Below are 14,746 nucleotides of genomic sequence, written 5' to 3'. Positions count from 1 at the left end.
CTTTCCACATGAATGTTTTTCCTTGAATTGATCCACATTTGTTTTTCTTTTCTTTCCAGATATTTCTATTACTATGGACCAGATACAGATTTAAAGTCAGATGAAAAGTTGATGTACTCTGATGACTGTTGTTACATAATGGCTCACAATGGTTGGGTAATGGGTGGTGATGCACTGAAAAACTTTGCTGAGCCAGATTCAAATGTTTATCTCCGCCGAGAGCTTATCGCTTGGGGGGACAGTGTGAAGCTGAGATACGGGAAAAGTCCCAGTGATTGCCCTTTCTTATGGGACCATATAAGCGAATATGTACAACAGATGGCCAGTATTTTCCATGGATTGAGACTGGATAACTGTCATAGTACTCCTATTCATGTTGCTGAGGTAATACTAAATCAGAAATATTTTTTAAAACCCACACATATTAGTTGTTTTTGTCAGCAATTTTAGATTCGCGTATGAGATCTATATTTACTTTTAATTTATTGCACTGATATGAACATAAATGAAATAATAATTATATGCAGTTGAAAAATGTATGGTAATATGAATTTTGAATTTATTTCCATTTTTACTTTTGAAAAAAAAAATGAATGTAAACATACATTGAAATTCACTTTCAAAATAATTTGTATATTTTATTAAACATTTATTCAAGTGAGTAGTTCTGCAGCTTGTGTATTAATTTGTGTATCCCATTTGACAGTTTTTCCTTAAGATTATAATCTAAAATTGGAAAAGCTAGTTTCTTTAAATACAGTCAAACCTTGTTAGTGCGTCATCCAGTTAACATGTCACTCCGCTTATCTGGTCACTTTTTGGAAGTCCCAATTGTCCTCAGGCAGGAATTGGCAAGCTATGGCTTACTCCGTTTAACGAGTCACTCCGCTTACTAAGTCATATTTTTGCTCTCCCAAGAGTGACTCATTAACGAGGTTTGACTGTACATACATGGGTGATGCCAATTTTTTTGCAAATTTAACAAAATAACTGGAATTATGTCTTCAGTGTAATTCTTCATGTTAACATGATTTGGCTCTGCACAAAACTTGCACTTTGGCTGAGCGCAAGACAGTGGGGGGGTCGGCTGAAGTTAGTTTTCTGTGGTTCCCAACTTCAAGGTGTGAACATGAGCCGATTTCCCCTTTAAAAAGTCTCGCCACAGAGAGCAACAGACCTACAAACACTACAGATGTAATTCAATCATAACAAATCACTCAATTCTCTTCTGCAATATAGATGGCAGCACTGAAAAATCAAACACAACACTAAATACACACTCAGACTGTTAGGTATACACACAGTTACACTTCCCATACAACTCACTAGGTAGTAAATCGCCCATAGACGGTGATAGACTCCAGTTTGAAACAAAAGAAAGAACAAGAGACTTGCAGTTTTTTGCACCCTAAAAGCCAAAATCCGTTCCGATGTGAGCAAATTAGACTTGTAAATGAACTTTATTGCGATATTTATTTTGGTGTAAATTAATTTTGTTTTATTTACACGTGTTTTTAGTATTTTATTGACAAAGCTCGTGAAGTGAGACCAGATATTTATGTGATTGCTGAACTCTTCACATCAAGCGAAGCAGTTGATAATATATTTGTCAATCGTTTGGGAATCTGCTCGCTTATAAGAGGTAACCATTTTACAAATTTTATGAAGTATAACAACATTTTTATATAATTTTAAATGGTTAAAAAATGAGTAAAATATATATTATGTGTAAACATGTTATAATGAATCAAGTTTTGAAATGACACATGAACTTTACATATCATTTAAAAACACAACAATAGATCATATGTATCATTATTTGCAGAATTCAACCATAAATTATGATAACAAAACTTGTGCTTAATGTTATGACTACAAACTCTCTTAAAATCCCCATTTCTGATAAAGAAGTGGAGTAGCTGGGGTTTGATAACACTGTCTGTTACATTACTGAAGGATGTTCAAAGGTGTCACAAGTTTGATACCCACTCTATTTTTGTCATATTTTTGACACATAGGTGTAGCAGACACTGCCAGAAACCCCAAACAGAGTGGTTTATGTCCCAACGAGATTTTTGAATAAAAATTTGTTTTAGAACAGTATTGTTCAAAATATGCTATAAATTATAGGCCTTGGTTTGATTCTCTCTTGTGTCTTGTGTGGTACAATTAAAATGATCTATTTCACACGTCTACAGTCCATTGTATTGAATGCGGCTTATAATGAGAGTCCCACTATGAGTCATTTGCAAGTGATTGTCAAATAGCTGGTGTGTTAAAGATACAAAAAATGTTCAATTATAGCAAGTTCAAAATTAATAAAAATTTCTTATGTTAAAAAAATTCTCAAACATGCCAATATCTCACACTCCTTTAAGAATTGAGCATGATTTATCATATATAGCATATGCTTCTCGTAAAAATTATTGTGAGAGCTTTTAACAAAGAATGTACACAGAAAAATCAAATTTTTTAACTTTTAACCCCTTTTCCTATTTCTGGGCTCCTTCACTATACTTATGGGATGCATGAGGATTTTATTTGACTTTCTCCCAGTGACTAAGAGATCAGGGAATGAAAGTTTTAAGTTGTTTCCGGGAAGACTGAAAAAATTGTGATAAAAAACTTTGATTAGTGGTGAAATGTTGACAAGTTCATGAAGCCATAAAATTAAGCAGTGATATGATAATTGAGAATTTCAATTGTTCAGTTGGTTACCTTGGTCAACTGGTCACTTTTATAATAAATTCTATGTAAAACTAAGAATCAACATCTGTGAGACCAAAAATCAATTTCATGATTAGAGTTTTTCTGTTCATTCATTAATATTAAAGGGAAATAATCTAAAAGCCATTTTAATGCAGGTAAAACAGCAATTTTATACAATTTCATAACCTGACAAAAATTAGAAATTCCCTTATAATGGGAGGTCTTATAACATGCAAATTTTCCTTGTGACTATGAACTGTTATTATAACAGACTTTTACTGTAATTATATATATATATATATATATATATATATATTTCAGAGGCCATGAGTGCTCCAGATGCTCATGAGGAAGGTCGTCTTGTGTATCGATATGGAGGGACACCTGTAGGAGCATTCTTTCATCCAGTTGTAAGACCTCTTACTCCTAGTATTGCACATGCAATTTTTATGGATGTAACCCATGATAATCAGTGTCCTGTGAAAGTAAGCACTTTATTCAAAATTTTCTCTGAAACATCTTTAAAGTTTGTTTTACTCTCTATTATATACTAAGTGGTCAATCACCAAACTTTGTAAGACTATATCCCCAAAGCAGAATCTTTTGCATTGTTCTGCCACAAACCTTCGGCTGACTGGAAAATATTCTGACTAAAAATTCCCATAATAGTGTTTCTTCATTAGACTTTTCTTAAAATTCTTCCAGATTGCTCTACACAGTAGCACTGTTTGTTCTGCAACGTATGGTGCTGATTTTGGCATATTCAGCTTTGGGGAGACTATGTTCATTCAGTTCAATATTAAACCAAATGAAATTAATTATGATCTATTAAGATATTTTTTGTCTGATATAAAGTTATTAAATCATGCCATTCCTGCTAAAATTTCTTAGAATATACAAATTATTTATAGAAGAGTAGAAACCAAGAATCTACTTTCTCTGCATTTGACTATTTTCTACATTCAATTTTGCTAATACAGTAGAGGCTTGTTATAATGCATATGCTAACCCCACATCATTCTGTCGATGATGGATGTTATATTGGGAGGTCATTATATAGAAAGGTAAATGTATAGGATATTTTTTACATGAAAGCATGTGGAATCTATCCTAATGGTAGTTGTAATAGAATGGTTGCTATAACATGAGGTCATTATAACGAGCATTGACTGTATGCTTTTAATTAGGTTAAAATTGTGAACATCAGCTAAATTTCTTATTGGTCATTTAAAAAGTTTAAAAATAGATGAAATTTTCAAAGGTCACTTAAGATATTGAAAATTTTTAGTGTAAAATAATTATTTTACATTAAAAGTTTTCAGTTTAATTATTTATACTGAATTATACTTTAATTATTAAAGGTAAAAAAGTAGACAGTCTGGTACAGCAGCAGACTTTATTGGGATGAAATGAAATGATACCTCTTCCCTCACCGAGATGTGCGAAGCCATACAGAGTTAAGTGTGATTGTAATTATGAAAACAAATTTTTTTGTTTTTCAGATTCGTTCAGTATATGACCTGTTTCCAACAGCAGCTGTTGTTACAATGGCTTGTTGTGCCACTGGTAGCACTAGAGGTTATGATGAACTCGTACCACATCAAGTGAGTTTTTTAAATTTTTAATTTCCACTTTGTTTCATTAGTTATCAATCATAGCTATACATTTTTTGAATATATTGGCTAGCTGTAATGGTTTGGAAAATAAACCACTGCAAATAAATTGTCATGCGTTGGAGCAGCGGTTCTTAATCAGCATCAGTGAGACAGCAGTTTTGAGAGCAAGAACTGGAGAAAATGTTTCATGATTTGATTACTTATAAGGAGTTAGTGAAACTTCTTTCTTCACTCTGTTGTAAAATTTTTTTATTGATTGTTCAACATATGGCTAAGTGGTTATGTTTTTGACATGATCGTTGTAGGACACATTGCTTTCATTTTGGTTTTGATCCAGCTATGTGCTAATTGATAGCAAAATTACACATAATTGTGCTGCTTTTTTAAGGAATGCTCCAGGTCTGGGTAACCAATTGCCTTAAAATATTTCAGAATAGTTTGTATGTAGTTTGCAATAATTTGCTTCTTAATATAATAATTTCATATTTCCTGATATCCCAGACATATTAGAAGCCAGGCAGAAAAAAAAATTGTTATGATGAAAAATAAAACTTTTTTCAAAATCTTTCATATTTACTGATTATACAGTTTATATACATCAATTTGTTTGAATATTGAAATTTATAAAAAATGTTTCTATGCACAGGTGATTAATTTTTAGCATTACAAATTAAAATTTCCATTGTGACAGTTATATAATATCTGTTCATTGATCATCCTTTGTATCAAATTCATTTCTGTAAGATGAGGTAGATTTCGATCAATTGAGGCCATTAGTTGTGGATTACGTTTTTTTCCCAAACATTTTTTAGTTGGTTTGATTTGCTTGTATTTTTTAAAAGATTCATGTGGTTGATGAGAATCGTCTCTATTCTACATGGACAGATGGCGAGGCAAATGAAGAGTTTGTTAACAGCAACTCTGGAATCATATCTGGTAAATATGCGCTGAACAATTTGCATCGTGAACTTGGTTCTGGCACTTACACACAGGTAGATTTTTGTCATTTTCTTCTTTTAAGTTAGCTGTCCAAAATATTTTGAGAACTACTGATTTTTTTTCATATTTCATTTATATTCCTGAACTTTTATTATAAGATCTGAACTTTCTTATAATGCGTTTTCCTTGTAGAAGATATTTTCCTGATTTTTCCCAGCTTTATTCATTATTATTATTTTTTTTACTGCATTCTTGCATTTTCATAAACTGAGTTTTTTTTTGTAATGTGTTTTGGACCAAACATTAGATTCATTTAGATTGTGATTGATTCATTTGGAGGGCAAAATTTCCAATTTTCTTCTTCCACATTACTTATTAGATTCTGCTATTGATTAATATAAAACATGATTATACAATACAAATATCCCCAATTTCACTACAACGTAAATTTGAAAAGCCAGTGTAAAATATTACAGTTTGTAAAACAGTACATTAAATAAAATCTTTGTTGCTGAGTATTTTCTTTTTTAAACCCTTCTTAAGAAAACCCTTTCTCCCATCATTCAACTCACTTTACAGGATTATTTTGTAGACTAATTAGACATGTGAAAAGAAACACCTGTATAAGTAAACAAACGTGTTAAAGAAATAAAAATTTGTTATTTTAAACCTTGGAAGTGGTAGTTATTACCCTCTTCAGTTTTCAAGACATGAATTTCAAATTTCTGTGATTTTATAACCAACTATTAGTGATTGAAATCAATGATGTATGCAGATTTTTTTTGATAAACTAAGAACTAACAAAGAAAATTTAATGCGAAAGTATTGATATTATTATAGATGTTTTTTAGTTTGTTTTATTATAATCACATGTCTCAGACATTTGTTTTTGGACATGTAGTAGAGTTCTCAAAATACCAATATTAGGGTTTTAGGTGTAATACATTTTCTATTGCATAAAATAAAGTGAAACAGTAAAAGTTCAGTGCAATAGTAATCTGATGTTTTTCTTGACATTAAAGTTTCAAATAAGAAAAATATTTGATAAAAAAAGCTCATACTTGCAAGCTTACCAATTTGCTATTCAGCTAATGATCATGAAACATGTGAGAAATTTTAATTCACACAAGTGGAAGCTGTTAACAATTATCAAACTGTAATTTTGTGTATTTTATATGTATCTAAATAAAACTACTTTTGTTCTGCATAGTGAGCAATATTACGTATACTGTGCGTAGAATGCATTGTGCCTTGCTAATTGATGCTTATGCACATTTTAATGGTTTGGTGTATGAAGTCCACGCACACAACACACAAATTTATGGGATCTTCATCATTTTATAAGAAAGTTAGATTTGGGTGACGAGATTCTTGTTGCACAAAAATTTTTTTTAAACAAATTAAAGTTGATGTACAGTGAATCCCACTTATAATGATTTGCAAATAACCATTATGAAAAAATATGAGGGGGGGGGGGGAACTGAATATCTCTCTTGATGAGAGAGAGAGAGAGAGAGTATTAGTTAGTTTTTTTGGATGTGAAAATGAGATACTATAAGTGAGAAAACCTAAGTTTGAGCGTTATAAGTAGGATCTAATGTATGAGGTTGATAAAATTCATGATTATTTTTATTACCAAGGATTTTTTTCTTCAATCTGTAGTCCTACTGAACTTGTATATTATGTGAGTATTAATATGAGTTTTTGTTATGATTGAATCTGTTGCAGGTGTTTGTGGACCAGAAAGATGTTGATACAATAGCTATTACTCGACATTGCCCCCTCACTCATCAATCTGTTATAATGGTTGCACGAACCTCATTTCATGATCCAGAAAATCCTTCTGAAACTGGACATGTCCCACCTGTGGAGATTCCAGGTAGTCTAAGATATTTATTGAGGCAACCATGCTATGGTTTCAAACTTGTACCTTCCTGCTTATTTTTGTTGAGAGTACTTGTTTTTCTTATAGTTTAAGTTAAAAAAAATCCCGCAAACTTCTCCACATACAGTCGAATCCTGTTATAACGAACTCTGAGAGGCTGGAGAAATCCCTTCGTTAAAATGAGATTTCATTATAAAGGAATTCCAGCTTTTTGCATTGTTCTTATGTAAACTTATCTGGAAGATTAGAAAAGTGTTTGTTAAAACAAGAATTTCGCTATAACGGTATTCGTTAAAACAGGATTTGACTGTATTTGAAAATATTCTGCAGTCCTGAAAACTGTTCTTTTTTAGTAATTTTATTAACCTTTTTCATGTTTTCCAGTACTCTATTGTATTTTCCCGTTTAAGGTATCATCGATGAAATAATTTTGGAAGGAAGACTTGAATCTGTTGGATCAATAAACCATCATTCCAAACACGAAAGCGTCATCAATGGTCTTGAATGTTTCAAGCTCATAATCAGAGAGCATGTAAGTTTGGATGAAAGTGATGTTGTAGAAGTTACTGATGTTCGTGCGGATGGAACTCACGTGTTAAATTTTGTGCAGTTTCCTCGAGGATCTGTCATAGTTTTTAGGTGAATTATCAGATTTTCAGTATGTTTTGAAATTTTTGAATTAAATGAATTTTTTAGATCTAAAAATAAAACTCTTGTTTAGTCATCAAAATTTCAAACTGGACAAACAAATAGTTGACTATTTTGATCATTGTTTCTTAAACTCACAACACATGATATACCGTGATATTGTCTATAACAATAAACCTGCCTATAACAATATTTTCTTCGATCTGTGCGGAATTCCCACTCAATAGGAAATATCCCAAATTCTCAAATTGTCTTCAATGATCACCTGTTTGTAACAATATTTTTTCTAGGTCCCTACAGTATCATTATACACAGATTTTAATTTAGTTTGAATTTAAAAATAAAATCTAAAATTTAAATTTATTTAACCTGATTTATTTATTGAAGCAAATTATTGCATTGATCATGGAAAAATCATAGAACATTAAATAATTTTTTTTCAGAGTTTCATTGGATGCCACCGCAAGAAATGCTATTCAGAAAATCAGGGAATGTGTACTTCACTTTGGTTACCCTATGCAAATAGACAGTGGTCAGATACCATTACTGGAAGAACAAAATTTTGATACTATTTTGTCCAGGTTAGATCTATCAGATTTTAACAAGTTGTTATTTCGATGTGATCAAGAAGAAAAAGATGATGGACATGGAGGTGGTGCATATGATGTTCCTCATCATGGGCCATTCGTATACTGTGGTCTTCAAGGTATTCAATGTCTTAATAAGGCAGGTGTTAATGTTCCTTTCTTTAACCTCTTTATGTACATGCTTTTGGCAACAAATTCGGATGATCTAAAGTTGAGGTACAAACAAAAAATCTCAAACTGGTATTGCTGTTAACATGTAAGAAATATGGGGGATGGGGAATTGGAGCAGGTTTTCCATTCTTTCTTCCTCTCTCAGCCACGTTTTCCCTATATCTCAATTAAATGACACCTTGCATACCAAGAAAAAATATCATTGTAGAGGAATTATCGTTAAATTGTGAGACAATATTTGCAAACAAGACTTGGAAAAATATCATTTGTAAAGGGACATATTACTCCTCAAACTGTAGCAAGGGGAAAAAAATAAATATCTCGCCCCTGTATGTAAAGAGGTTAAGTCTTGTGGCAAACCATATCCTTTTTATCTTTACTTGTGCAACAACTTTTTTTGTTTTGTAGAATTTTATTTTTCTTGACACTACATCTTTAAAACTATAATTTAGTGTGTTTTTGTAACTTTAGAGTTGAATATTATTTTTTTAGTTAAAAAATTAAAATTTCAACTTGTACTTAGTTAATACATTTTCTAAATTTGTTTTTAAAATTAAAAAAAAAATTGAAGAAATTTTTAGTTTTTCTAACTTTTGAAGAATTTAAGAGCATTTTTAGGGTCATCAGAATCCTAAGATCAAATAGGATTGGTCATAAAACTAAAAGGTTCTGGAATCAGAGCTTCACTGCATTTGTTTCAATGAATAAATGAAGTATGATGCCAATTTAGTCACTGTATAGATGCAATTAATAGCTGATATCATAAGAGATTATGCTAAAAATTTCAGAAACTGCCATTATTTAATATTTTCAAAATTTAATGACACTTTTTTGCTACCATCAGCTGTAAATCCTTCAGTATAATGTATATTTTAGCATGAAAAAAATTTACTTTCTCTGTTTATATGCAATTTTACTATAATTTTGTGCAATAGGAATTATGACAGAGTTGATGAATGTTCACGTGAGTGATGACCTTGGCCATCCAATCTGCAAAAATCTTCGCCAAGGTGATTGGTTGGCTCAATATATTGCTGATCGATTGATGGTGCATCCTTCTACCAATGAAGTAATCATTTTTTTTGTTCCTTTTTATTTTTTTTCACTATTTTAATGATTTTTAAAAAAGAATTTCCCCTATTTTCTGTTTCATATATTTTAAAATTTTTTTCTTTCTTCATTCACTTTCTCTTCTTAGCTTGGTCAGTGGTTTAAAACTGTGTTTCACAATTTGAGTCAAATTCCTCGATATCTAGTGCCATGCTACTTTGATTGTATTATTACTGGAGCTTACAGCAGGATATTGACATTTGTGTGGAGAAAAATGTCAGAGTATGTAAGCATTACAAAATATGTGAGCATAATTCTGTGGTGTTTGGTCAGAACAACTCCAAAATCACATTTTTGAGATATAAGCATTTCCATTGTCATTTAAAAATAAAAAATTATGCATACACACAAATACAAATGAAAATATCATACGTTCACATGTTGTTTAGCCATACGCATGTATTTGTGCATTTACTGCACTTCTAACTAGTTATAATTAGGAAGACTTATTTATAGATCAAAAAGCAATTTTTTGAAGATATGTTCTGACCAAACACCCCCCTCCCCTCTTCCACAGAATTTTAAGTGGAATTTTAAGTTAGTGTGTGTGTGTATTGAATTATTTTTTTTTTGTACATATGAATTTCTGATTAGCAACACTAACATCTGTTAAAAATAGTTAAATAAAAAATGTGAGTGTAAAATTTTCATCTTTGTTCACACATTTGCTCTGAATCTGGAACCAAAAATATTGAAGGAGGGAGGGGATTCTATCCCTTGTCTGTATTGAGGGTACACCAATTTTCAGCCTGTAATTGGTAGCCATCTCACATATCTGGCTTACCAAAGAGGATATACGAAATCTGTGATTTTTTTTATAATTCAAGCATTAGATGAAATTATTAATGAAATCTCAATGTAAGAATACTCTGCTGGCCAAGATAAAATAGTGTGTGGAGGGGTTTTATCGTTATATATATATAGAGAGGTAGCATTAACATCAGGTGTCACCAAATTATGATGTTGTGATGTTGGCATCGATTTTGAATTTGCGAGGTTAGTACCACCATAAAATGCATTTATTCTGAGCAAAAAATTTGAATTGGAAAGAAAGTACAACTCTGATAAAATGAATACGTTAACACACATTCCGACATGTACCAATTCATTACATTAGGAATTTTCCAGAGGAATGTCTATGAATTGCATATATGGTCAAGTAGTAGAAGTAGTAATATTTTTCCCCCCTGAAAGTAATCAAGATTGAGACATTTGTTTTGATAAATACTACTCCAGCAAAAAGTTTATACAGTGGCTCCGGTTTGAGTCCTCGCTCAAGAGATTTTCCTCTTCAAGTTTTATTTTACTTCTTGTGAGTCCCTATTTCTTTTATTTTTTTCCATATTGAAACATTTCCCATTTGAGAAGTTTCTCACTTTATATATCTCATGCTTATATTGTATGGTTTCAAGAGAAATGTATAAGCAGGATCCATGGTATAGTATTATATGTTTGAAATACTACTGTTACTTAACTGTGCATGCATGTCGTATACATTTCTCTACGGAATTTCTAATGCATCGGCACATGCCAGAATGTGTGTTCTAAGTGTATGTATGGCCCTAATGTATTTATGTTGTAGAGTTGTGCTTGTTTCATGTTTGTGCTGCCATCTGTGTTCCATTTTCTGAAGTAAAGATTGAAATGCTTGAATTTCACATTATGCCAGTATCATGTTGTAGGGCTGCCAGCTCTCTGCACATGCACCAAGAGACTTTTTCAATGTTCGAAATACTCAGGGCTCCTACTTTTCCTATTTTTTGATAGAATTTCCTCCTTTTGTCATACTTTTTAGTTTTTGTCCTACTTGTCCTACCAAAACCTGTCAACAGAATTCATATAATTGATTTTAATTGAGGAGGGAATCATTGATATAATGCCAAATAATACAAATGTTGTCGATTGCAATTAGCATTTCATAATACATATATAGTCGATTGCATTGTTTGTAGCATTTAATTTTCTTCTGTATTTTTAGGGCATGCAGAGGCAAAAACAATATTTGCAATGCTCAACAAAGAGCTAGAAATGAAAGTTCTCCATTTGTCGGGAATGATTACACTGGCATTGGACACAAAAAAATTTCAACAAATCCTTTTAAAAAGTGATGGGCAATGCAGTAAAACCATCTGGCCCACTTTGACTTATTTATATAGGACCTTATAATTTACACTTTTTGCACTGTGTTTTTGGAAATGGTCTCGAAAAAGCATCATTCTTTAAAAAACTTACATGTCTTCATAATTTGCTATGTGCATTGTCAAAGAAAGTTGACAGACTGGACTGTGGAAGACTTCAAAAAACTAATGTAATATATATTGTGAGGAGAGACAGAAAAGAATTATCTGTGGTTGCTAATATCCTATTTTGGCCCAAATTTTTTTTTGTTATGAAGTCATTTTTGTCATTTTGCTTTGGCTTAGTCAATCTTACAGGATACTGAAATAATGCTATGAAAAAAATAAATTAATTGTAAAATTAAAAAAAAAATTCAGGGATTTTTATTATGCTATGATTATGTTGATTATGGTTATCCAGACTTTTGTACTTTGTATGATTATGTTGTCTAAGGGGTTACCCTCACCCCGTGATATTCTTTCTAATTTTTTGAGTAGGAGCCCTGAATACTGCATAAACAAAAAGCTTAATAGTAATGATGCATCAAGGAAACATTTTCCAGATTTTATGTCAAGGTGAACTCGGGAAGAAAAGTCATCTGGTCTTACCCAGGACTTAAACCCAGCTCCTCTTGCATTCTGGGCAAGCATGCTACCCATCTACACCATTGGAGACACGACCCTGCCTTCCTTATTTCACACACTGTGGTGTGACATTATATTCATATAAGCACACTTTATCTCAAAGAATGATTTCATGTTTCAAGCTTGATTTGAGTTTTTTTTAACCGTAATACTATATTTTATATTTTCAGCTTTGTTAATGAGGGCTCCACTTTCGTTAAAGCATTGGCATTAGGTTCTGTGGTACTTTGTGGTTATGTGAAGAGTTCTCCACTTCCAGAACTTTCTCCATCTCTTGCTGCTCCGATTCCACCAACTACTCATTCCAGCGATGGAAAAATATATCAGTGCTGTTCCACTTTATCTGCAGGTTTGGATTTTAGCATGTTTTTTTTCCATTGTAGACATTTAAATATTTTTGATGTCTTGCCAAGAAAAAAAACTGCTGATAAAATCATTAGGCAGCCAAAGAAAAATCTTTAATTTTTCAGGCAGATATTATAATTATACTGTTTCACATTCGTTTTCGGGCTCATTTATTTTAGGTCTTCCTCATTTTTGTACTGGATATATGAGAAACTGGGGCCGGGACACATTCATTTCTCTCAAGGGCTTACTTCTAATTACCGGCAGAACTCAAGAAGCAAGGTAATTTTACCTAAATTCATCTGAAATTGTCTGAATCCATAATCAACATCCTAAATTCATTCAAAATTCATTCATCTTCAATTAATTTGTGCAGCAAGGGGAGTATGGCTTTTTAAGAATGAAATTATTTATTCCTTCTGCAACAGAAAACTACTACAGTTACTTTGTCCCTTTAGGGAAGAACTACTCCTTGTAAACTAATTACATTTGTAAATAAAAATTTGGGCAAAATATAATTAATGACAAAAAGCTTGTGATTGGGAATTTTCCATCAAAGAATAATTAGTCACCTGCTTATAACCAAGTCACTTCTTTCCATTGAAAAATCCATTATATAGATAATTTGCTACATAGAAATAATTTTCAATGTAGAGAAATACATGAAAATTCTGTTAAAAACTTCTGTGATTTCTATTAAGGCTTTGTTGCCTTTATCAGAGGCAGTTATGTTCTTTCTGCTGTTTTAATAAAACTTCCAGATACATCCTTCAGTAAAGCTTTGATATCTACCTGAGATGTGAAGTGGGGTGTGCCCGGCCCTTCAATGTTCAATACATTGAAGCTTTGCCACTAGTTTTCTCTATTGCTTCAGTCTGTCTGTGATTTCTGCTGTTCTACTTTTGAGTGCCATTCCTCATGTATAAATATTTTATTCTTTCACTGAATCAGAACATTTTTTACATTTTATAGGTATATTATTTTAGCCTATGCAGGATGCCTTAGGCATGGTCTTATACCAAATTTACTTGATCAAGGTGTTAACGCACGGTACAATTGTCGTGACGCTGTATGGTGGTGGTTGCAGAGCATACAAGATTACACAAAAATGGTTTCCAATGGATACGAGATACTTCATGATAGAGTGAACAGGCTTTTTCCTACTGATGATTCAAGAGCACAAGAAACTGGAAAACATGTTAGTATGGATGGAATTTGCATAAAGCTGATTATTTTGGTAGTTTTTAAACATTGTAATGGGCATTTTATTTTGGTGTATCTTAAAACAATAAGACAATCAAATTATTTAAGTTAATTTTTATTTGTCTGGAAACTTTAAATATGTTACTCACATGACCTAAACTAACATACTGAGATCAAGGAAGAAAGGATTTCACAATAGTGGCAGAAATAGGCAGAGTTTTTCTCCCTAATTTTACAAACTTGAAAAGGCAATTTTTCTGTACGGATGACTACACAACATCAGTATTCAGTTCCGAGTTACTTTGAAAAAAAGAAAGAAAGAATGTAAAGGTGGTAATTTCAGGTCATGTTCAGTGTATTCTTCAAAAGATTTAAATTTTTTTTTGTAGAAATTTAGAACATCAGTTTTAGTCTTTAAAAGGTTCTTTTGTGTTTTAGGATCAGCCGCTATATGAAATAGTGCAAGAAGCGATTCAGAAGCATTTTAACGGAATGAAGTTTCGTGAGCGAAATGCTGGTTATCAAATTGATGAGCAAATGAGTGATAATGGTAAAAGCTTAAAATCAATCAAGTTTGTCATTTTTATTTCAATTCAAACACTTCAATAAACTAATTACTGAGTCAATCATTGACCTATACGCAGTAACATTTACTATTCATTCACTTTTTTCTGAGTACAAATGTACATATAATTTAAAGATTTCTGCAGCTCGTGCTTACACAATTTTAGTTTCATTACCTTCCATTAGATTTTGTCATAAAAAATCATT

At 31.8% G+C, this 14,746-nt stretch overlaps 1 protein-coding gene across 1 annotated transcript in view; it reads left to right on the top strand.

Moving 5' to 3' along the window:
* LOC149069524 (glycogen debranching enzyme-like) overlaps positions 1–14,746 on the top strand; it is a 43,032-nt gene that overhangs the window by 18,357 nt on the left and 9,929 nt on the right. The window contains exons 9-22 of the mRNA XM_089249254.1: positions 60–384; positions 1,519–1,642; positions 3,031–3,194; positions 4,212–4,313; positions 5,168–5,317; positions 6,993–7,143; positions 7,560–7,788; positions 8,241–8,503; positions 9,491–9,624; positions 9,754–9,887; positions 12,598–12,776; positions 12,952–13,054; positions 13,745–13,970; positions 14,414–14,525. Coding sequence (XP_089105380.1) covers positions 60–384; positions 1,519–1,642; positions 3,031–3,194; positions 4,212–4,313; positions 5,168–5,317; positions 6,993–7,143; positions 7,560–7,788; positions 8,241–8,503; positions 9,491–9,624; positions 9,754–9,887; positions 12,598–12,776; positions 12,952–13,054; positions 13,745–13,970; positions 14,414–14,525 — 2,396 coding nt within the window. The remainder of the gene's footprint in view (positions 1–59; positions 385–1,518; positions 1,643–3,030; positions 3,195–4,211; positions 4,314–5,167; positions 5,318–6,992; positions 7,144–7,559; positions 7,789–8,240; positions 8,504–9,490; positions 9,625–9,753; positions 9,888–12,597; positions 12,777–12,951; positions 13,055–13,744; positions 13,971–14,413; positions 14,526–14,746) is intronic.

Source organism: Pholcus phalangioides, unplaced genomic scaffold (genome assembly GCF_987345545.1).
Source record: "Pholcus phalangioides strain wild (caught in Gottingen) unplaced genomic scaffold, Ppha-v1.0 ptg000022l_1, whole genome shotgun sequence".
NCBI classification, from domain to species: domain Eukaryota; kingdom Metazoa; phylum Arthropoda; class Arachnida; order Araneae; family Pholcidae; genus Pholcus; species Pholcus phalangioides.
Note: the sequence above shows the minus strand (reverse complement) of the source record. Positions and strands in the feature narration are given on the sequence as shown.